The sequence below is a fragment of the Trichomycterus rosablanca genome, chromosome 3 (assembly GCF_030014385.1).
Source record: "Trichomycterus rosablanca isolate fTriRos1 chromosome 3, fTriRos1.hap1, whole genome shotgun sequence".
In the NCBI taxonomy this organism is placed as follows: Eukaryota; Metazoa; Chordata; class Actinopteri; order Siluriformes; family Trichomycteridae; genus Trichomycterus; species Trichomycterus rosablanca.
This window is the reverse complement of record NC_085990.1, coordinates 13,241,631-13,267,079: the sequence shown is the minus strand read 5'-3', so window position 1 is coordinate 13,267,079 and position 25,449 is coordinate 13,241,631. Positions and strand designations below refer to the sequence as shown.

At 38.9% G+C, this 25,449-nt stretch overlaps 1 protein-coding gene across 1 annotated transcript; it reads left to right on the top strand.

Moving 5' to 3' along the window:
- On the top strand, window positions 1–23,449 carry LOC134310091 (carcinoembryonic antigen-related cell adhesion molecule 5-like). The gene is made up of 15 exons (XM_062991608.1): window positions 1–94; window positions 8,018–8,317; window positions 12,763–13,041; window positions 13,120–13,383; window positions 14,384–14,635; window positions 14,741–15,016; window positions 15,117–15,368; window positions 17,563–17,811; window positions 18,534–18,785; window positions 18,930–19,205; window positions 19,306–19,557; window positions 20,827–21,075; window positions 21,203–21,472; window positions 22,066–22,317; window positions 23,370–23,449. The coding sequence occupies exons 1-15, from the start codon at window positions 1–3 to the stop codon at window positions 23,447–23,449; spliced, it is 3,597 nt and encodes a 1,198-aa protein (XP_062847678.1).
- The last annotated feature ends 2,000 nt before the right edge of the window (window positions 23,450–25,449 follow it).

Sequence of the window (25,449 nt, the reverse complement as noted above, 5' to 3'; positions counted from 1 at the left end):
ATGTGGCCCTTTTATGGCTGTAAAACGGCCGAGTTCCAGCAACCGCATCTGGCCCTCATCTGTGCCATCATTCCATGTGGTATGTGGGCCACAAGTAAGTGCCGGACGTGGCCCAGATTCGGGCCATATCAAATTTGCTATCTGGGAAGTGTGTAGCAGCAGTTTGGCCTGGCGCTCAGCACTGCATAAGTGCTAACCGGAGGAGGAGGAGGAGGGAGGGGCAGGGATCAGATCAAAACACTTTTGGGGGGAATTGATGACAGAGAGGGTAATTTTTATTTTTAAATATTGATGAATGTAGGAAAAAAATGGGTTCCAGCAGAAAGGGCACTTTTCTCATCTAGGGCAAAAGGGCAGGTGCTTGAGCACCACTAGGGGTCTATCTGTGCACGTGCCTGGGTTATACACACATATTGCCCTGTGTATACAACAACTGGAAGACGCAAAAGGATAATATGTGGAATTTTAGAATGGTGCAGACCTTAACCTTAACTGCAGCTTAAAGATTCGTTTAATTTTATCTTCTCTTTTATTCTCTTATTTACAAGTGTGTTTGTATGTGAACAGGGTGTATGTGTTACATTTTATGAATTGCAGCCCACTGTTGTGACACAGTTTGCCTTTGGCGTTGACTGGTTTAATAATAGAATAATAAAGCATTGTTCAAAAAGAAACCTTTTCAGTTATTTGTGGAATAAAATGTGTGGAGATCTACTTCACAGTCTGTGCTTTGGTTTAAGAAAGTTTAAATTTAGTGATTGTGAAGATGGAGGAACCACGACTTCTTCCTCATGTTTATCAGAATCAGCTTTATTTGCCACGCATGTTTACACACACAAGGAATTTGTTTTCGGCTGTTGTTATCTCTCTACAAAATACAAACTAGGGCTGGCTCGATACCATTTTTTATGTCCGATACCAATACTGCTAATTGAGTAACTGCCAATACCAATCCGATACCGTCATTTCTCCTCTCAAACAACTAAGCAGTAATAATACATGTCTCAATGCCCCATGGTTAAACTAGTTATCTGAATAACAATGCTCAGACTGTGAAACAAATAGTTTAAAGGAATAAATACAGAACCTACAACATCACACTTTTGCTAAACTGCTTTATTGGTGAGATTTCCTCCTCATATTTTTTTATTTTCACTTTTACACAGAACATTTAGCAGCATTTTTGGCAATCAAACTCGATGGACCAATTAGAATTGATGCAAAGTTGAGTTTTTCCATTAAAGTTCTGTCACGTTTTAGAAAGTATATATACAGAAAGTATATATACAGTATGAGGGGGGCCCAAAATTTTTTTGCACTGGGGTCCATGAGCTCCTAGTTACACCACTGATCTCTACAGTCTTTAGAGTGTTCAGCTCTAGGTTGAGCACCAACCATTCAATCTCCTGCCAATATGCAGACTCATCTCCATCCTGGATTAGTCCAATGATCTTAGTGTCATCTGTTAGGATCATCACCAGGAAAAGATATTTGCAACAAAGTTTCAGTAAAATTGCTTCAAACTGTAAGGTTCTGTGGCATCAGTGGAACTTACCACTCTTCCCTGACGTCACAGGCCTTACAGAGCAGCAACGAGCTTGGCTTTAAATAATAGGCCAGCTTGTTAGGGCGAACGACCTGCAGCTGCGGTTCCCTTATTTAAGGGGATGCCGCCAGGCTGCAGGCGTCGCACCTTCTGCTTTTGTTTCCCTTTTTTGTTTGGCACGTCGGTGTCCGTGAGGGCTGATGGCGGTTCCACCACGCTTCTTTCTTAGGACTAGGTGGTACCCCTGGTGGCACAAGGCCATTCGGGTGTGTAGACTGCAAGGTCGAGATAGTTAGTCTTTTGCTTTTACCTCTCTTAGAATTAGCGTGGTGCGAAGCCGTCCAGTCCTCGTACTGGTATTTGTTTTCACGCTTAGCAGTTAGCACTAGCGGCTCTGATCAGCGTTGAGCTACAGCGCTTTGCCAATGGATTCCGAACCAGCTGGGTGGCGTCGCCGTTAAGTGTTCGGCTGTCTTGCCAGCAACCCCGGTTCGAATGCACATTTAGGAGCTTGCTTAACTTGGTTCTCTTTACCTATTTCCTACAACAGACTGGCTCTAGCTGCGGCTGAAGAAGGGGCCTTCTGTTCCCCCCGAACTGCGCCATAGGCGATTTCTGGGGATTTCTAGTTTAAAACAATTGTTATTGGATTCGAGAACCACTGGGTGACTACGCCGGTAAGTGTGCGGCTGTAATCGCCATTACCCAGTTCGAATCCAACTCTTTTGATTTTGAGCACTAGTGGGTTCAGTAACTGCCTGGTGGCGATGCCGTCAAGCGCTCGGCTATAACGCCATTACCCGGTTCTAATCCAACTCTTTTATTTTCAGCGCTAGTGGGTTCAGTAACTGCCTGGTGGCGATGCCGTCAAGCGCTCGGCTATAACGCCATTACCCGGTTCTAATCCAACTCTTTTATTTTCAGCGCTAGTGGGTTCAGTAACTGCCTGGTGGCGATGCCGTCAAGCGCTTGGCTATAACGCCATTACCCGGTTCTAATCCAACTCTTTTATTTTCAGCGCTAGTGGGTTCAGTAACTGCCTGGTGGCGATGCCGTCAAGCGCTCGGCTATAACGCCATTACCCGGTTCTAATCCAACTCTTTTATTTTCAGCGCTAGTGGGTTCAGTAACTGCCTGGTGGCGATGCCGTCAAGCGCTCGGCTATAACGCCATTACCCGGTTCTAATCCAACTCTTTTATTTTCAGCGCTAGTGGGTTCAGTAACTGCCTGGTGGCGATGCCGTCAAGCGCTTGGCTATAACGCCATTACCCGGTTCTAATCCAACTCTTTTATTTTCAGCGCTAGTGGGTTCAGTAACTGCCTGGTGGCGATGCCGTCAAGCGCTTGGCTATAACGCCATTACCCGGTTCGAATCTGCACCTGTGAGCTTGCCTAACTAAACATTTGATTTTCTCTCTTCTTTCAGATCGGTGTGCTTCCACAGGCGAAGTGTCCGCCGATTGCGACCTACACTAGCCAACCGCTGTGCTGGGGCTAGGTTTTCAGCGGAGGTTTGCTATCCCCGCGTCAGCTCACAGTAGCGCCTTCAGCGCTTACACATACACCCCCTCATCCGTGCTATATTGGCGCGCTGGTAACGCGCCCGGTTCCCCTCTCAACGACCAGGGTTCGTGTCCAGCCTTCCTTATTTTTCCTCTTTCTGTTTTTTTGTTGCCCAGCGCCGTCCATCGGGGTTTATTTGTTTTGCTTCTGTTTTGTGTGTTTTGTTTATTATTTCCCATTTAAAAATAAAATCATTATTTATATTATCTCTGCACTTGAGTCCTTTCTCCACCCATGTGACACAAACTGGTTGACTATTGTGTGACCATGAAGCAATGGACATCGGCTGTTCTTCTCCTTTTGTTAGTTGCCTTGTGTTACTTAAAATATCACACATCAAAGTGCAAAATAAAATCAGATTCTCAAACATTCATTAATTAATTGTCTGTTTTACCACCACTTTAACCTAGTCAGGGTTTTAATGAGTCCAATTCACTGAGCAAAATGTAGGAAAAACCCTGACAGGTCACCAGTCCATGACAGGAAAACCTGGAAAACCTTCACAGAACAGTGGAGACTGTTATAATTCCAAAGGGGGAGGTGCAACTCTACGTGTATTAATGGCCATGGTTTTGGAATAGGATGCCTAACAATTCCACATACTGCTGGATATAAAGTGTACATGTTCCTAACAATTGTTGGTAAATTCTTGACTGCAATTTGTTAATCAAGCTTACAAAAAAACTGATCTGTGTAGGTGTGGTCATTTTTCTGTGGTGCTCAGTTTTGCTTTGCTGGTTGGTATTTAGTTTCAGACCTTGTAAGACCTGGTGATTTCCTGAAATCTGACAATATATGCAGGCCATGAACATTATTTGAGGGATGAGGGATAAAAAAAAATGGTGGTGCAGTGGTTCGATGGGTAGCATTTATCTAAAGTGTTTTTTCTTGGTCAGGGTCACAGTGGATCAGTCCTGTACCTTAAAGACAAATTAATGCCTTTAAAATATGCTTTTTAATTTAAGGGTCTCCCCAAATTTTAAGTTTTTTAGCAAATGTAACAACAACAATAAAAGTAATACTACTAACAACATAGGTATTGTGTGAAACTGAAAACCCTGAGGATTAGAAATCTGAATGTTCCTTTGAGCTCTACTTTTTTGTCCTCTGTGACACTCCTGGCTCTTTGTACTGACAGATGAAAGTAAAATGCCTTTCATATCTGACTAAAAGTCCTAAACTGTGATGGGTGGAGGACCCATTATTAGGTAACTGGGTACCAACGATCTAGTACCAACTCTACAGTAAAGACAACACACCCTTTAACCTCAAATCTGGGTTTGAGTGGGTGTGGGCATGAGGGTATCACATGTTAGGGGTGGGATATTGCACAAGCCTTTTGTAAATTGTGCAAATGTTTGCGAATATATTTGCAGCATCACTCAGATGATTGCCTTATTCATCTTTCAGGTGCACCATCAAGTAGGAACCGTTCGATCAGAGTACCAACATGGGATACAAAAGTTTATGTTGCTTTAATTTTATCATCGTAATCTTCATATCAGGTATTTATTAGCTTGATGATTGACTTTTCTTTACACATTTGAGTAAAAAATGTTAAACAGTTAAATAAATTACAACACAATATAAGTTGCTGTTTGTTCAATATGACATAGCATGTTTAATGCTGTATCCTCCTAATTATAAATACTTTAATCTTGTTCAAACAAAAAAATATACGTGTATATATATAAAAAATTAAGAAATTAAGAAAAAGCTTAATAATGTGTGATAGAACCATTGCTGTTTCTTTGTTACCTAAGAGTGTTATAATTCTGCTTTAGTGATGTCATAACTTCAATCTAAACACACCAAGTAAAATGTGTTATAAAAATGACCAAAAAACTGCAACTAAACATACTAGTATCTTAAATATTTAAGCTATTACATTAGACTTTAATACATTTAACAGCATACATTCAAATGAAATGTAGAAATAAATGTTGTTGTTATTATTTTCACTGAAAGGTGTTAATTCACTTTAAGGTGTTGTTTAAACTATAAAATATATTTTTATATCATTATTATTATTATTATCATATAAGCACATCTAATATAATTATTATGCACTGTTTGTAACATTTTTTTTGAAAGTACCTGTTAAGAAATGTAAAATCTGTGTAACTGATCCTCCATAATAGGACTGAAAGACTACGCCACCCTTTAATTTAAACCTGTAGATAAGACGCAGCTCCAGCTACAGTACAAATTAATGTTAAAATCTTTTAATACAACAGTAGACAGCAATGATTTTTTTTTAAAGGAAATCAGCTTTGTTCACCTAAGTCAAAGTAAAGCAGCTGGTCCACTAATTTACACTGGGTATACCCAAAACACACTCCATTACAAAAAAACTAAAATACTCTTTCACATCACAAACCTCTAAATTCAATATACTGCAAGACAAATACACCAAGGATTTATTCACATTTAACTGACACTGTTATCTTAAGTTTGTGACTGAATAGAAATTTAAGCAACTGAGGGATTAGGGTCTTGCTCAGGGGCCCAACAGTGGCATTTTGACCTTCTGATTACTAGTCCAGTACCTTAACTACACTGTTTTTGTACAAAGGAATGGGTCAGTTTACACGTGTTTACTTGATTTCAGTAGTGGTTGTAAATTCGGTTCATTTTTTTGACTCATGGGTATATTAATGGGTCAAGGGTTCAAAGGGGATGGTCAGCAACAAATTGCCATGGTGCCAACTTGACCCAGTCAGGCAGCCACAGTGGCACCAAAACAAACAGTCAATAAATTACAATGAGGGAAGATCTATGATACTCCTTAAGCGGTACAGTACTAAAGTAACCTGTAAGCATTTGCATTTTAATAATAATATAACTATATTTTGTTGTTGTTTTGCTTACAAGAAAATATGCTACATTACTAATCTATACCCCTACTACTACTACTACTACTACTACTAATAATAATAATAATAATAGCATGTGCATAAAATCAGCCACATAACAAACACCATAGTGTTTAATCGCTTGTTTATTGGAATATTTAACTTAGTACTTAGATTCACGGACTGGAGTGAAGCCGGTTCAGCCAAATCATCTGAGTCTGTGGTGTTTCCGGTGAGTCTGCTTACTCGCCTTGTGTACTACAGTCAGAGGACTCATAGGATCCAGGTTAATTGAGACCTTGGACTTAGGGCTGGGCGATTTTGCAAAAAAAAAAAATCTCGATTATTTTAAAATTATACCCGATTGTCGATTACGATTTAGATTTTTTTTGTTCTTGAATAATGCAATTAAAATAAGACTCAAATTTCTTTTTTTGCATTGTAATTAAAGGCTGCAGAAGTTCAAAAATAGTAACATCACCACCTATAATTATCCTTTTAAGGGACTCGAACTTTATAACAATGATATCACAATAATTAACAATAATTAAAACAAAATAGAGATCTGAATTATTTATATCCTTATCTATTATCTAAGAATAGCTCACAAACAACTTTTATTTTAAATAATGTTCCGCAGAACCTCCTTACATTAGGAATTAGTGAGTCTGTATCAGTATCTACACTGGGGGGCATCAAGTAATCACTCAGCTCAGCTTTTTGTCCTCTTGTGCTTTGGGGGGTGGATGGAGGGGGCACGTTCTGCTTCTAACAACATGGACTACAATTCCCATGTTCCAACGGACTGTCACGTGACTATCACATGTCCCGGTCAGTAGAGGTTTAAAGAGTACTAAAACATTGTACTCAAGTAAAAGTACTACTACTTTAATGCATTTTGACTTGAGTACGAGTAAAGTTACTACTGTAGTTTAAAAATCTATTCAAGTAAAAAGTAATTCATTTAAAATGTACTCAGAGTAAACGTTACTTATTTAACAGAAGAGCGTGTCTATAAGTGGATATAAATCTCACAATAGTTGTTTGTTTATTGATACAACATTTAAAACATTTAGGGATGTGTAATGTGTTTAATTGGGAGGCGTTACATACATACGGCTCTTTACAAGGAACCGAGCCAAAAGATTCGACTCCCTATCGCGATTTTTTTTTTTTTACTCAGTTACGGATGTGATTTAAAATGTAGCGAATCACAATTCTTAATACAAAACTTACTTAAGTAAAAGTAAAATTACCGGCTTTAAAATCTACTTTAAAAAGTACACAAAACTACTTAATTACAGTAACGCGAGTAAATGTATTTTGATTCAGTTCAGCGGTGTTTGATTCAGTGAATCTTAATTAAACTCTTCTGTTTTGCTGATCGCGTTTGCGCTCTTTATTACTGAATCTAACCGTTACAGTGTATAATCCTTGTTGTCTTCCGTTTACTGTTGTGGTTTTCGCTGGTTTTGGACTCTGACCTGGTTTTGTACACTGTTTTTGCCCTTTTTATATTAAACTTTCCCTGATTTATATTCCGCGAGCGTCTCGTCAGTTTCTGCTTCGTGACATGTTGGTATTTTAATGAAAATATAAAATATGTAAACAATCGCGATTGTTACATTCTAACATCGGATGAAAACGTTCATTCGAATTAACCGAATTAATCGTGAAAATCGCCCAGCCCTACTTGGACTCATGATTCCTGATTCAGTATGAAGATTCGAATCATTAACCCTGGTGATTCAGGAACCGCCCAGCTCTACTTTTCAGTAGCGCCAAATACTAAGAAATTTAAAAATTCATGTATTTCTCAAAACTTATCATCGTAAGGACATCATTGTAGCAAATGTAAATCTTAGAATTTTGGCCTTTTTGTATGACAACCAGAAACACTTAAAAAAAAACACTTTCTATTTATAACGTGCAACTCTTATGAGACTCTTTTTCCCACTGTCAGATCCTGCAATGTAGAGTGGAAACCTGAAATCAATGCTTCTTAATGCACTAATATTATTTATAATTATTCTGATTTCTGTCTCCTTTCAGGCACATTTGCACTGGATCTGGTTCCACTTGAGAACCCTGTGCCCACAGGAGGAAATCTCACCATCACACTGAGTCCTGCAACTACCATCCACTCCGGTAGCTGGCTGTATAATGGGTTGGTTATAGTATTCTGGTACCCAGGAAATGCTTCAGTGGACACTGATTATGGCAACCGTGTAACATACAACAGTGCCACCCACCAGCTCAATCTAGGTCCAATCGCAGTGAATGATTCTGGTGAATACGTTCTGCAAGGCATTACGCCAAATTTAAAAGTATCAGTGAACGTGACTGTAGTGGGTAAGATTCCTCAACTATACTGTCTGACAAGCACACAAACAATTAATACTTCACTAAACCTTAACCAACAAACAAAACTATATTTGTGATTAATTTCATTTTTACACAGGTTAGTCCAATGTTCAAAATTGATTGTAACTCAATATTTTAGGTTTTAGCTTCAGTGTGTAATTTGATTTTCATTTACAGAAGTGTTCGTGGTTTTACAACCCCAAATCAGAAAATGTTGGGACAGTATAAAACATGCAAAATAAATAAATAATTAAATTAATTAAAAATGAATCATTTATTGCATTTACTTCATTGCAGACAGTATGAACCCGAGATATTTTATGTTCTGACTGGTCAACTTTATTTGTTGATATACACCAATCTGCCATAACATTAAAACCACCTCCTTGTTTCTACACTTTCTGTACATTTTATCAGCTTCACTTACCATATAGAAGCACTTTGTACTTCTACAATTACTGACTGTAGTCCATCTATTTCTCTACATATTTTTTAATATTGCTTTTACCCTATTCTTTAATGGTCGGGACCACCACAGAGTTGGTATTTTTTAGGTGGTGGATCATTCTCTGCACTGCAGTGACAATGACATGATGGTGGTGTGTTAGTGTGTGTTGTGCTGGTATGAGTGGATCAGACACAGCAGTGCTGCTGGAGTTTTTAAATACTGTGTCCACTCACTGTCCACTCTATTAGACACTCCTACCTAGTTGGTCCACCTTGTAGATGTAAAGTCAGAGACTATCACTCATCTATTGATGTTGTTTGAGTTGGCCATCTTCTAGACCTTCATCAGTGTTCACAGGATGCTGCCCATGGGGTGCTGTTGGCTGGATATATTTTTGGTTGGTGGACTATTCTTAGTCCAGCAGTGAGGTGTTTAAAAACTCCATCAGTATTGCTGTGTCTTATCCACTCATACCAGCACAACACACACTAACACACCACCACCATGTCAGTGTCACTGCAGTGCTGATAATGATCCACCACCTAATTAGTACCTGCTCTGTGGTAGTCCTGTGGGGGTCCTGACCATTGAAGAACAGCATGGGGGCTAACAAAGCATGCAGAGAAACAGATGGACTACAGTCAGTAATTGTACAACTACAAAGTGCGTCTATGTGATGTCAATAGGTGATTGTAATCATGATTTTGAACAAAAACAGTATCTGAGGAGCAAAGATGGGCACCGGATCTCAAACATATCAAGCATACGCTGTTATCAAGACGATGTCCTTTCAACTGATATCCATACACTTGTCAACAAGACTATTCAAAATCACATGCTGCACACATTACAAAGGACAGCTGCGGAATAAGAGAGTACAGATACTAGACTGCCCTGCCTGCATGTCCTCACCTGGTATCTGTGTTAACTATTAACAAATAAAATGAAGGTTCTTGGGTTCATACTGTCTGGGACCCAGATCGCTCCACTTGAAAAATCAAACCCATGAACTTTTTGCTGTGAGGCAGCAGTACTACCCACCAAGCCACTGTGCTGCCTTTGTTACAGTTTTTAGTCTTTTTTTAATTTGCATTTTTCATACTGTTCCAGCTTTTCGGATTTGGCATTGTACAAACACAAGCTGCTGGATATTTATTCAGAGTACTTTGTGTGGCTCTGACACTGATGCAAACATACTGGCCAGGTCGTGTTATGCCTAGTTCACACTACAAGATTTTTGCCCTGATTTTAGCTCACCGACTGGTCGGCACTACATTTGCCGGCTCTGTGATCGCTCTGCAATCGAAACTCGGCTCTCAAACGCTATGTGCGAACTACTCAACAACTCGAGCACTTGCCAAACGTTCAGCAACCGAAGAGAGATATCTAGCTTGTCAAATATCTGGATCTGAGTTGCCTGACTGGCAGTGAGTGCTATGTCGAACAGCCAACGAGAACGCAAGATACAGGGTGAGAGGAAACGCTGGGGAGTAGTTGGAACAGGGGCATAATATACATTAGTTTAAATCGGAATGCATCAGCACACACACAAGTTTTACAGTATTTCTTACCCTATCATTCTCTACAAAACATTACAACATCATTGCATTGCAAAAATATTTATTAACCTCCAACTCACTATAGAACAATCCCTGCTGTTCGTGTAGCCAAATCCACTCAGATTCATTTATTTTTCCTCGTTGCTTTAACGCTGCACATCACCAGACAAACTTTGATCGCTCGCTACTTGTTACGTGCATTTTTAGACAAGGTATCATTAAACCTCTCGTCACTTCTCGCGTTTGTTTTGGTGACAAAACGTAGTTTGGGAGACCAGAGAAGCTCGCCTGCGATTCGAGTTGGTGATAGATCGTGTAGTGTGAAACCCCCTATCGCCGATCAGTCGTGTAGTGTGAAAGCCACACCAAAGATTACAAGCGATCCAGTTGTGTAGTGTGAACTGTACAGCGACCTGACAACTTGGAAAGTCAAATAGTGTGAACTTGGCATTAGCAGGCCAGTTTATACATATTTTTATCAACATTTTTTTCTTTTACTTAGTACTTGTTCATTAATAATAACTTTTATAAGCACTATACATTTTTCTTTGTTTAGAACAAAATATAATAGCAGAAAATAAATAAGATCTCTCTGAAAAAGATCTGTGATCTCAAAATGATATAAACCTTTAACTTTTTAGCAAACATACACTGATACAACTTTATTCATACAGTGTATCACAAAAGTGAGTACACCCCTCACATTTCTGCAAATATTTCATTATATCTTTTCATGGGACAACACTATAGACATGAAACTTGGATATAACTTAGAGTAGTCAGTGTACAGCTTGTATAGCAGTGTAGATTTACTGTCTTCTGAAAATAACTCAACACACAGCCATTAATGTCTAAACAGCTGGCAACATAAGTGAGTACACCCCACAGTGAACATGTCCAAATTGTGCCCAAATGTGTCGTTGTCCCTCCCTGGTGTCATGTGTCAAGGTCCCAGGTGTAAATGGGGAGCAGGACTGTTAAATTTGGTGTTTTGAGTACAATTCTCTCATACTGGCCACTGGATATTCAACATGGCACCTCATGGCAAAGAACTCTCTGAGGATGTGAGAAATAGAATTGTTGCTCTCCACAAAGATGGCCTGGGCTATAAGAAGATTGCTAACACCCTGAAACTGAGCTACAGCATGGTGGCCAAGGTCATACAGCGGTTTTCCAGGACAGGTTCCACTCGGAACAGGCTTCGCCAGGGTCGACCAAGGAAGTTGAGTCCACGTGTTCGGCGTCATATCCAGAGGTTGGCTTTAAAAAATAGACACATGAGTGCTGCCAGCATTGCGGCAGAGGTTGAAGACGTGGGAGGTCAGCCTGTCAGTGCTCAGACCATACGCCGCACACTGCATCAACTCAGTCTGCATGGTCGTCATCCCAGAAGGAAGCTGACGCACAAGAAAGCCAGCAAACAGTTTGCTGAAGACAAGCAGTCCAAGAACATGGATTACTGGAATGTCCTGTGGTCTGACGAGACCAAGATAAACTTGTTTGGCTCAGATGGTGTCCAGCATGTGTGGCGGCGCCCTGGTGAGAAGTACCAAGACAACTGTATCTTGCCTACAGTCAAGTATGGTGGTGGTAGCATCATGGTCTTGGGCTGCATGAGTGTTGCTGGCACTGGGGAGCTGCAGTTCATTGAGGGAAACATGAATTCCAACATGTACTGTGACATTCTGAAACAGAGCATGATCCCCTCCCTTCGAAAACAGTTTTCCAACAGGATAACGACCCCAAAACACAACCTCCAAGATGACAACTGCCTTGCTGAGGAAGCTGAAGGTAAAGGTGATGGACTAAACCCAATTGAGCACCTGTGGCGCATCCTCAAGTGGAAGGTGGAGGAGTTCAAGGTGTCTAACATCCACCAGCTCCGTGATGTCATCATGGAGGAGTGGAAGAGGATTCCAGTAGCAACCTGTGCAGCTCTGGTGAATTCCATGCCCAGGAGGGTTAAGGTAGTGCTGAATAATAATGGTGGTCACACAAAATATTGACACTTTGGGCACAATTTGGACATGTTCACTGTGGGGTGTACTCACTTATGTTGCCAGCCATTTAGACATTAATGGCTGTGTGTTGAGTTATTTTCAGAAGACAGTAAATCTACACTGCTATACAAGCTGTACACTGACTACTCTAAGTTATATCCAAGTTTCATGTCTATAGTGTTGTCCCATGAAAAGATATAATGAAATATTTGCAGAAATGTGAGAAGTGTACTCACTTTTGTGATACACTGTATTGTCTGGATGTTGCATCCATTTCCATATGAATAAATGTAGCCTTATCTTATGTGAATAAAAATAACTATGTGAAAGTAGTCTTTCCTTAGATAGTCTCATCTATGATATAGCTGTTGTAGCCAACCATCAGTTTATAACTTAATATGGACCTTTGTGTCTTTATAATTGCAGAGGTAATCAAGCAAGTGACTCTGACAGCAAGTAAGACAGCTCCAGTGGAGTTTACTGACAGTGTCACACTAAACTGCTCAGCCACTGGAGCAGTATCAACATATACATGGTACAACGGCAGCTCTGTGATAGCTAACGGAAGCACAGTCCAGATAACTAACAACGGAAGTCTTCTCACCATCACTAATGTAACGAGATATGACACTGGTCCTTTTAAGTGTATGGCAGCAAACAGTGTCAGCAGTGGAACCAGTCCAACAGTGACTCTCAATGTCAGCTGTGAGTATAAAGTCACACTAATATTTACGAGAATAATAGAATAATAAATATGAAATAACTGGCATTGTATTTCCATAGATGGTCCCAGCAATGTGGGCATAACAGCCTCACCAGACCAGACAACATATTCTACAAAATCAAACATCACTCTGACATGTACTGCTACTTCCAACCCAGCAGCAACTTACAGCTGGTCTCTCAACGGCACTACACTCAATAAAAACACACCAACTTTGGTGCTTAATAATGTGACATTGACTAATGCAGGCACTTACAGCTGCACTGCCAAGAACACAGCAACTCTCAAATCTGTCACAATCAGCAAAAACATCAGCATCATTGGTGAGATTACAATTTTTAATCTTTTGGACTATTCACTCTTAGATCAGTAGGTTCAGTTTCCAGTGATCATCTATGGTTGTATCCATATCTAAACATCAACAAAGTGCACACTTAAAGGGGGTAGTATGTAGTGCAGTATTTGCAATGCAGACTTTGTAAGCCCATGTTTACTTTGCTGTGCTGATCCCTGTAAATCAGTGAATACTAAGTAACAACCTGGATATAATCTTTATAATGTTAATGCAATTTGCATTAAGGTACCTTAATTTTATTGTAATTATTCTAATTAGCATCATGGGTCTTGTGATAATATCTTAGCAAAGTGCTCATTTACCCTATCAAAACTACAAACAGCAGATTTGTCTGACTTTATATTATAGACTTTGTTCATTAATACCCACAAATTGACATGGCAGTCAACATTCTGGAACAGAGAAGCTAACACTTGCTTCTTTTAATACATGTTAAACCTGACATTACCTCTTTACAATCTTGTAGTGCTTATTTTGCTACTCATTACTGGACTTTTTGCTGTAAAAGTCTGTTTTTTGTCTTTGACAACCGGATAAAATGTGGAATCCTCTGACCACAGTACATCTTCTTTCGGCCCACATGACATGAGCTTTGGCTGCCATTTCTGTGTAGAATTGATGTATGGCTTTTTCATTGCGTAATAATGTTGTATGTTGCATTTCTTGATGCAGCGGCGGACTGTGTTAAGTGACAACAGTTTTCTTGGGCTCTGCTGTTGGTAATCAGAACAACACCATTCGTAACCCAATTTTATTTTTAATCTCTTTTCATTATTCTTTGTTATTATTGCATATGTAGTCCTCTTCCGAATGCCTGAACATTCTAGACATCTGTTCTAGTGCCACAAAGTGTGACAAACTGCTTTTTATGACTAAAAATGTCTAAATAACAGAAGTCACTAAAAAGACTCATTTATTCACAGTGATCGGTTCACAAAAATAGTTTTTTTAATGTCTTTATCCTCTAGATAACCCCTGGAATGTAACAATTTCTGGTCCAAGCGTTGTAGCAGTAAAGTCTTCAGTGACTCTCAACTGTACTGCCTCCTCTCAACCGAACTCTACATACAACTGGCTCTTTAATGGCATCAAGCAGGCAGATGGTCCTGTTTATCAGATCGCATCAATTTCAACAAACCAAAGTGGTGAATACAACTGCACAGTGACAAATAATGTCACAGGTGTCAGCAGCAGTGCTAAATGGAACCTGACAGTCCTTGGTAAGTCCTCTCAAACATATTGGTTATACCATTTTTAAAGGACTTTAGAATGAATTTTGTATTTAAATGGATGCTTAGCACTTGGAATAACTTTGTCTTCTCCAGAACCAATAACGGCTGTTTCAGTGGTGCCTGGTAACACACAACCCATATACAACACAAGCTTCAGCCTGATCTGTAACATAAACGGACCTGTAAACACAGTATACTGGATCAAGAACGGTGTAGATCAGATTAATACCAGCATAATCTCTATCACCAACCAAAACAGAAACCTCACACTCAGTCAGCTTGTTTTGTCTGATAATGGGCTGTACCAGTGTGGAGCCAGCAATGGACTGGGCAAAATGACCAGTGAGGCCTACAACCTAATAGTGAACTGTAAGTACCAAGTGTCTATGTTTATTTTTAGACCATACAGTATAATTTCTGGAAAATCAATAGTGAAAGTAATCTTTTTATATCATTTTTTGCCCTCTAGATGGCCGATGGAATGTAACCATCTCTGGCCCAATTGCTGTGGTATCAAAGTCTTCAGTGACCCTTACCTGCACAGCTGCATCTCAACCTCCTAGTAACATCAGCTGGTGGTTCAGTGGTGTCAAGCTTGTGGATGGTCCTGTGTATCAGTCTGCATCTGTTTCATTAAACAACAGTGGACAATACACCTGCAAGGCAGACAATAATGTGACAACCAGTAGCAGCAATGCTACATGGAACTTACTTGTTGTTGGTAAGGAAATAAAAATACTAACTGCTAATGAAATACTATGTGCTGTGTAACGTAACATTTAAGCAGATCAGGAATTTTGTGCTGCAGATACAATAACAAATCGTTCAGTGGTGCCAGCTGGTTTGCAGGTCACAAAATTGGCATGCATTGTGGGAGATGCAGTTAATGTACAATTTTACAGTGTATTTTATGACAATTGTTCTGCCACCACTAAGAGTTTTCCCCCTTTCTCAGCTAGACAGACAGACAGACAGACAGACAACTCCCTCCAAAATACAGTTAGGTCGGTTTTATTTGCTTCTCAGATTGAAGTAAAACTACAACATACAAACAATAAAAACAATAAAAAACTTAATACAGTACATGCACATAGCTGTAGTTAAGTGCTACATCTAGTACAATATGAAATGTAACCAAATGTAAAATAGCGCTAATGAGTTAGCATTTTCTGTAAAAATACTATTTGCTTCAGTAATGGTAACAACTGTATTTAATTACGGAATTACAGTAAATTCGTAACTGAAATGCTGTAACATTCTTGCTAAACATTTACAAACAACTGAGAATATAAATGTCTACTACTGTATTGGTGATACAGAGGCGATGCTTCTGTATTGGATTGCAAGAGAATTTACTTAAGCTTAAGCAATAGAACACGAGAGGGCGTCTGTTATCGTGAATAACATCACGGCTGTGATTTGTAGATCATTACAGCCGTGATGTTATTCGCGATAACCCATGACCTCAAGTGTTCTATTGCTTTTATACAACAGTTTTTGAAAAATAAATCAAAGAAGCCCTGAATTTCATATTAAATATGCTTTAATATTGACAATACCTTCCGCCAAAAAGTAGTTCCACAACGAATGAGTTGCTGCTATGCAATGGTAAAAATTCCGTACCCTGCTTTAACACAGTAGGCTAAAAAAGGCATATAGTTTAACACTACAAAGTAACGCTAGTTTGTAATAAAAAAAATAAGCGAATATGAATAAGCGAAGATGAAAGGAAAAGGAGAAAAAGCTTAAAATAAAATTAATGAAAAGATAGAATTTAGTTATTTATTACAGTTATTGCGCCATTTGTGTATGTTAATCTGCACACTTCTGTTCATTGTGCAGTTAGAAAAAAAGGCTGCTCTGTAGGATGTGCATCGGCATCAAACAGTCCGGCTTATGTGCAAGAAGCTTGTTGTTACTGGCAACGTGTCGGCGGAGTAATACAGTTGTGGTGTGAAAAGGCCGTGCTGTTATCACAAATATCATCACGGTTAGAACGCTTCTCAACCAATCAGATTGTAAGGTCGGAACTAACTGTTGTATAATTATTATTATTTACGCTACTGATTTTACTTAGCGAAGGTCAAAGTTAGTTGCCATGACTACAAGGTCAACGGTTGCCGCTTAAAGCTGCAGGTGTCCCATTAAATTATAAGTGCGTCTGTAAGTACTCGAACCATCACAACAATCATAGGTCTTTTAAGCTCTCGTGGGCCACATAAAATGATGTGGCGGGCTGGATTTGGCCCGCGGGCCAAGACATGTAAGGCCTGGCATTACCTCTTTATAATCTGGTGCTTATTTTGCTACTCATTACTGCACCATTTGCTGTTAAAGTCTGGATCATTTTTCATCTTTGACACAGAAAACTTGACAACAGTTTTTCTTGAAAACTGGATAAAATGTGGAATCATTTGACCACAGCAGACATTTCTACAGTCTCTCGGTCCACATGACATGAGCTCCTCTGGCTGCCATTTCTGTGTAGAATTGATGTATGGCTTTTTCATTGGGTAATCGTATTTCAGGTTGCATTTCTTGATTCAGCGGCGGACTGTGTTAAGTGACAACAGTTTTCTTGGGTTCTGCTGTTGGTAATCAGAATGACACCATTCATAACCCAATTTCATTTTTAATCTCATTTAATTATTATTTCTTATTATTGCATATCCGGTCCTCTTCCGGATGCCTGAACAGAGGCCCTTTAAAAAAACATTCTGCATGTCTGGTTGTGGACATCTGGCCTAGTGCCACAAAGTTGAAAAAGACTCCTAAATCTGACTCATCTCATCTGATTAACTGCTTTTATTGACTTAGTGTCTAAATAACAGAGGTCACTTAAAAGACTCATTTATTCACAGTGATTGGTTCACAAAAATACCATCAGTGTTTTTTTTTAATATCCTGTCCTCTAGATGACTCTTGGAATGTGACAATTTCTGGTCCAAGCATTGTAGCAGTAAAGTCTTCAGTGACTCTCAACTGTACTGCCTCCTCTCAACCGAACTCTACGTACAACTGGCTCTTTAATGGCATCAAGCAGGCAGATGGTCCTGTTTATCAGATCGCCTCAATTTCAACAAACCAAAGTGGTGAATACACCTGCACAGCGACAAATGTCACAGGTGTCAGCAGCAGTGCTAAATGGAACCTGACTGTCCTTGGTAAGACCTCTCAAACATTTTGGTTATACAATTTTTAAAGACCCAGGATTTAGAATGTATAACATTTTAAGTACATTTTGTATTTAAAAGGATGCTTAGCATTTGGAAAAAACATATTTTTCCAGAACCAATAACGGCTTTTTTACTGGTGCCTGGTAATGCACAGCCCATATACGAAGCTAGCACTTGCTTCTTTTAAGACATGTAAAACCTGGCATTACCTTTTTATAATCTGGTGCTTATTTTGCTACTCATTACTGCACAGTTTGCTGTTAGAGTCTGGATCATTTTTCATCTTGACAGGTTTTTTTCCTGAAAACCAAATAAAATGTGGAATCATCTGACCACAGCATACGTTTCTACAGTCTCTCGGTCTACATGACATGAGCTCTGGCTGCCATGTCTGTGTAGAATTGATGTATGGCTTTTTCATTGGGTAATAGTTTGTGTTGCAGGTTGCATTTCTTGATTCAGCGGCGGACTGTGTTAAGTGACAACAGATTTCTTGGGTTCTGCTTTTGGTATTAAGAATGGCACCATTTAAAACCCAATTTTATTTTTAATCTCATTTCATTATTCTTTCTTATTACTGCATATATAGTCCTTTTCCGGATGCCTGAACATTCTGCCTAAATAACAAAGGTCACTAAAAAGACTCATTTATTCACAGTGATCGGTTCACAAAAATACCATCAGTTTTTTTAAATATCTATGTCCTCTAGATGACTCTTGGAATGTGACAATTTCTGGTCCAGGCGTTGTAGCAGTAAAGTCTTCAGTGTCTCTCAACTGTACTGCCTCCTCTCAACCGAACTCTACGTACAACTGGCTATTTAATGGCATCAAGCAGGCAGATGGTCCTGTTTATCAGATCGTATCAATCTCAACAAACCAAAGTGGTGAATACACCTGCACAGTGACAAATAATGTCACAAGTGTCAGCAGCAGTGCTAAATGGAACCTGACTGTCCTTGGTAAGTCCTCTCAAACATATTGGTTATACAATTTTTAAATGACCCATTTTTTAAAGGACCCAGCATTTAGAATGTATAAAATTTTTAAGTACATTTTGTATTTAAATGGATGCTTAGCACTTGGAATAACTTTGTCTTTTCCAGAACCAATAACGGCTGTTTCAGTGGTGCCTGGTAACACACAACCCATATACAACACAAGCTTCAGCCTGATCTGTAACATAAACGGACCTGTAAACACAGTATACTGGATCAAGAACGGTGTAGATCAGACTAATACCAGCATAATCTCTATCACCAACCAAAACAGAAACCTCACACTCAGTCAGCTTGTTTTGTCTGATAATGGGCTGTACCAGTGTGGAGCCAGCAATGGACTGGGCAAAATGACCAGTGAGGCCTACAACCTAATAGTGAACTGTAAGTACCAAGTGTCTATGTATATTTTTAGACCATACAGTATAATTTCTGGAAAATCAATAGTGAAAGTAATCTTTTTATTTCATTTTTTGCCCTCTAGATGGCCCATGGAATGTAACCATCTCTGGCCCAACTGCTGTGGTATCAAAGTCTTCAGTTACCCTTACCTGCACAGCTGCATCTCAACCTCCTAGTAACATCAGCTGGTGGTTCAATGGTGTCAAGCTGGTGGATGGTCCTGTGTATCAGTCTGCATCTGTTTCATTAAACAACAGTGGGCAATACACCTGCAAGGCAGACAATAACGTGACAATCAGTAGCAGCAGTGCTACATGGAACTTACTTGTTGTTGGTATGGAAATAAAAATACTAATTGCTGATGAAATACTATATGCTGTGTAGCATTACATTTAAGCAGGTCAGGAATTTTGTGCTGCAGATCCAGTAACAAACCATTCAGTGGTGCCAGCTGGTTTATCACCCGTATTAAACAAGTCCAATGACCTGTAATGTCAGTACACCACTAACCTCAATTTATTGGTTTATTAATGGTGTCATTTTGACTACCAACTGCAGAGTTGTTCTCTCAGTTTTCTTTGTCTCTTTCATAAATGCAAAAATGTATGTATAACTTGATCCCCCATCAGTTGGGCCAAAGATGGTCACATTCCATGGGCCATCTAGAAGGCACAAAAATAAAACAAAATAAATTTTTTCCTATTTCAGGAATTTGCTCCTTACTATTAAAAATACTATAAAAGTTTCCTTCTAAGGCATTTAAAAAGATGCACAATAAAAACGTCATGCCTCCTCTTTTCTTCTATATTAATAATTGTATTATGCTACTGTCTCTGCCCTGCTTCAGACATTATAACAAATAAGTGTAAACTCTTTTTTTTTTTTTATCCAGTTTTCACCAATATTATTGACTTAGTTCATTACTACCAACAAATTGACATGGCAGTCAACATTTTGGAACAGAGAAGCTAACACTTGCTTCTTTTAAGACATGTAAAACCTGGCATCACCTCGTTATAATCTGGTGCTTATTTTGCTACTCATTACTGCACTTTTTGATGTTAAAGTCTGGATTATTTTTTATCTTGACAACAATTTTTTTTTTCCTGAAAACTGGATAAAATGTGGAATCATCTGACCACAGCACGTTTCTACAGTCTCTCGGTCCACATGGCTCTGGCTGCCATGTCGGTGTAGAAACGATGTATGTTTTTTTTCATTGTGTAGTAGATTGTGTTGCAGGTTGCATTTCTTGATGCAGCGGCGGACTGTGTTAAGTGACAACAGATTTCTTGGGTTTGCTGTTGGTAATCAGAATGACATCATTCATAACTCAATTTTATTTTTAATCTCATTTCATTATTCTTTGTTATTATTGCATATCTGATCCTTTTCCGGATGCCTGAACAAGGGCCCTTTAAAGAAACATTCTGGACATCTGGCTGTAGACATCTGGCCTAGTGCCACAAAGTTGAAAATCTGACATCTCATCTGATTAACTGCTTTTAAAGTGTCTAAATAACTGAGGTCACTAAAAGACTGATTTACAGTGATCGGCCCATAAAAATACCATCATTTTTTAAAAAATATCTTTATCCTCTAGATGACTTTTGGAATGTGACAATTTCTGGTCCAAGCGTTGTAGCAGTAAAGTCTTCAGTGACTCTCAACTGTACTGCCTCCTCTCAACCGAACTCTACGTACAACTGGCTCTTTAATGGCATCAAGCAGGCAGATGGTCCTGTTTATCAGATCGCATCAATTTCAACAAACCAAAGTGGTGAATACACCTGCACAGCGACAAATGTCACAGGTGTCAGCAGCAGTGCTAAATGGAACCTGACTGTCCTTGGTAAGACCTCTCAAGTATTTTGGTTATACAATTTTTAAATGACCCATTTTTTAAAGGACCCAGCATTTAGAATCAGTTTTGTATTTAAATGGTTGCTTAGCATTTGGAAAAACTTTATTTTCTCCAGAACCAATAACGGCTGTTTCAGTGGTGCCTGGTAACACACAGAACATGAACAGCACAAGCTTCAGCCTGATCTGTAACATTACCGGAACCGCCAACACAGTATACTGGATCAAGAACTGTGTAAATCAGACTAATACCAGTAGAATCTCTATCACCAACCAAAACAGGAACCTCACAATCACTCAGCTTGTTTTGTCTGATAATGGGCTGTACCAGTGTGGAGCCAGCAATGGACTGGGCAAAAAGACCAGCGAGCCCTTCAACCTGAACTGTAAGTACCAAGTGTCTGTGTTTATTTTTAGACTATACAGTAATATATATTGCATTTAAAACTGCAATAGTGTAATCACTGACTTGGGACGTCCATTAATTTTTTAACAAGACAATGCAAAACCACATGCTGCACACATGACAAAGACATGGCTGCAGAGGAAGAGAGTACGAAAACTGGACTGGCCTGCCTGCAGTCCTGACCTGTCTTGAAGTTTAAAAAAAATATATGACAATCCTGTACTTTTGCACATCTTAAGACATGTTTGCAGGAGGAATGGGACAAACTAACACACTAAGCACTTCATTGCTTACATCCTTGGTGCCATAATGTCTAAAAAGTGTATAAAGTGTTGTGAGAAGCAATATTAAAGTGGTAAACACTTTTAACCACCGTCCCAAATGTATTGCAGGCCTGATCCAGTACCTTAACTGCTGAGCTACCACTACTTAATTCCTAACTGTTTCTGAGCTTTTAAAAAGAGTCATTTCTTGACCAGTTTAAAAGAACATGAACACTGTTATGCTTAATAATTATAATATGCCTGTTATGCCTAACAATTATAATAATATCCTTTATTATTGTGTTTTTAGATGGTTCATTAAACCTGACAATCTCTGGTCCATACATTATATTAGCAAAGTCTTCAGTGACCCTCAATTGCACTGCATCATCTCAACCTGCCAGTAGCTACACCTGGTTGTTTAATGGCTCTGTAGTGGCGAATACTTCTTCGTATAAGATTCCATCGATTGCAGCAAATCAAGGTGGAGAATACACTTGCCAAGCACAAAACTCTGTAACTGGCCTCACCGGAACTGTTAAATGGAATCTAATTGTCATTGGTAAGTTCATATACTTTTGTAACAGTAAAAGTTGTAAGATTTTACAAATATACACTGATCAGTCATAACTTTAAAACCACCTCCTTGTTTCTACACTCACTGTCCATTTTATCAGCTCCACTTACCATATAGAAGCACTTTGTAGTTCTACAATTACTGACTGTAGTCCATCTGTTTCTCTGCATGCTTTGTTAGCCCCTTTCATGCTGTTTTTTAATGGTCAGGACCCCCACAGGACAACTACAGAGCAGGTATTATTTAGGTGGTGGATCATTCTCAGCACTGCAGTGACTCTGACATGGTGGTGGTGTGTGTTGTGCTGGTATGAGAGTTTTTAAATACCGTGTCCACTCACTGTCCACTCTATTAGACACTCCTATCTAGTTGGTCCACCTTGTAGATGTAAAGTCAGAGATGATCGCTCATCTATTGCTGCTGTTTGAGTTGGTCATCTTTGAGATCTGCATCAGTGGTCACAGGATGCTGCCCATGGGGTGCTGTTGGCTGGATGTTTTTGGTTGGTGGACTATTTTCAGTCCAGCAGTGACAGTGAGGTGTCTGAGCCACTTATACCAGCCCAACACACACTAACACACCACTACAATGTCAGTGTCACTGCAGTGCTGATAATCATCCATCACCCAAATAATACCTGCTCTGTGGTGGTCCTGACTATTAAAGAACAGCATGAAAGGGGGCTAACAAAGCATGCAGAGAAACAGATGGACTACAGTCAGTAATTGTAGACCTACAATATGCTCCGATATGGTAAGTGAAGCTGATAAAATGGACAATGTAAAAACACAAGAATGAGTACATCACACTTTTTTAAACGCTGACATGACACATCAGCTTGCATGTTCATATATAGGTGATAATAAAATAATAAAAACACCAAGTGAATTATCTTTTATTTATTATTACTAACTTCTGGTTGTTAGGAATAAGCATGTATAAGAGATACTTGAAGTACATTAGTCATCCCAATCAATCATCCCAATGATAACCTACAATATTACATTTCACAGATACTTTTACATCATTTACTTCAGGAAGCCCTCCTGTTCATACCAGTGTGTTCCTGGTGGTTCTCTGTTCCCTCATCCTGCCGGTCTTCAACCTGTTGCTGTGAAGCTGTAAAAGAATTCTGAACCTGGTTGGTCATCCACTTACAACCCCTGGCAAAAATTATGGAATCACCACTCTTGGAAGATGTTCTTTCAATTGTTTAATTTTGTAGAAAAAAAATAAATCACAGACATGCCACAAAACTATCATTTCTCAAACTGTCAACCCTCTGGCATTAAAAAAAATAAAATAAAATAAACAAATATAATAGTTGTGGTCAGTCACAATTGCTTTTTTTTAGATCAAGTAGAGGAAAAAAATATGGAATCACTCAAATCTGAGGAAAAAATTATGGAATCATTAGAAAACACTGCACCATTATTACTTTGTTGCACCACCTCTGGCTTTTATAATGGTTTAAACTCTCTGAGGCATGGAGTTAACTAATGACAAAGAGTATTCTTCATCAATCTGCCTTCAACTGTCTCTTGCTGTTGCCAGATCAGCTTTGCAGGTTGGAACCTTGTCATTGACCATTTTCTTCAATTTCCACCAGAGATTTTAAAATGGATTGAGATCCGGACTATTTGCAGGCCATGCCATTGACATTATATGTTTTCTTGAAGGAAAGTTTTCACGTCCTTTGCCCTATGGCAAGATGCATTATCATCTTGAAAAATGAAGTCATCATCACCAAACATCCTTTCAACTGATGGAATAAGAAAAGCGTCCAAAATTTCAATGTGGACTTTGGCATTTATTGAAGACCATCTCCCCTGTGCCTTTACCCGACATGCAGGCCCATATCATCAACAACTGTGGAAATTAACATGTTTTCTTTAGGCAGTTATCTTTCCATATTTCATTGGACAGACACCAAACAAAAGTTCCAGCATCATCACCTTGCCCAATGCAGATTCGCGATTCATCACTGAAGATCACTTTTATCCAGTCACCCACAGTCCACGATTGCTTTTCTTTAGCCTACTTTAACCTTGTTCTTTTCTTTTTAGGTGTTAATGATGGCTTTTGTTTGGCTTTTCTGTATGTAAATCCCATTTCTTTTAGGTGATTTCTTACAGTTCAGTCACAGACATTGACTCCACTTTCCGGCCACTTGTTTCTCATTTGTTTTGTTGTGCATTTTCTGTTTTCAAGACATATTGCTTTAAGTTTTCTATCTTGATGCTTTGATGTCTTACTTGGTCTACCAGTATGCTTCCCTTTTACAACCTTCCCATTTTGTTTGTACTTGGTCCAGATTTTAAACACAGCTTACTGGGAACAACCAACATCTTTTGTGACATTCCACAATGATTGATCTTCTTGAAGGAGTTTTATAATCCTCTCATTTGTTTCAACTGACATATCTTGTGTTGGAACCATGATTCATGACAATCTGCTTTGTGCAACAGCTCTCCGAGGTGTAAGCACTCTTTTTAAACTGAAGAATAATTAGCAAATCTAATCTGCTGCAGATGTTTTGTTTTTAAACTGCAAATTACAGAGTGATTCCAAAATGTTTTCCTCAGATTTGAGTGATTCCATATTTTTTTCCTCTACTTGATCTAAAAAAAGCAATTGTGACTGACCACAACTATTATATTTGTTTCTTTTTTTTATTGTTTCTTAATGCCAGAAGGTTGACATTTTGAAAAATGATAGTTTTGTGGCATGTCTGTAATTTTTTTTTTTCTACAAAATTAAACAATTGACAGAACATCTTCCAAGAGTGGTGATTCCATAATTTTTGCCAGGGGTTGTAGATCTGTGGAATAACTGGACATTATATACTGTAAAAAATCAAGACTCGAGTTTCCAAGTATCCAGTTTATTACAGAAAGAGGAATCAGATATTTAATCAGTTTAACTTTAGTAGAATAATTTTTGTGCTATAATCAGTGTGCTTATGGTGGAGGGGGAAAACTAAAAGGCCGCTTTAGACCATGATTAATAGAATATGATTAAAAAGAATCTCACATATTATATAAATATATGATGTATGACCAGACATATTTTTGTATGAGTAAGAAAATACATGTGGTGAAATGAAGGGAAATGGAT

What these genes read in the sequence shown, in the direction of transcription:
- LOC134310091 (XM_062991608.1), top strand. Translation starts at nt 1, where the DNA reads ATGTGGCCCTTTTATGGCTGTAAAACGGCCGAGTTCCAGCAACCGCAT. An exon ending in AGTGAACGTGACTGTAGTGG is followed by an intron (nt 8,318 to 12,762) that starts GTAAGATTCCTC and finishes TTATAATTGCAG; the next exon opens with AGGTAATCAAGCAAGTGACT. An exon ending in CTACAACCTAATAGTGAACT is followed by an intron (nt 19,206 to 19,305) that starts GTAAGTACCAAG and finishes TTTGCCCTCTAG; the next exon opens with ATGGCCCATGGAATGTAACC.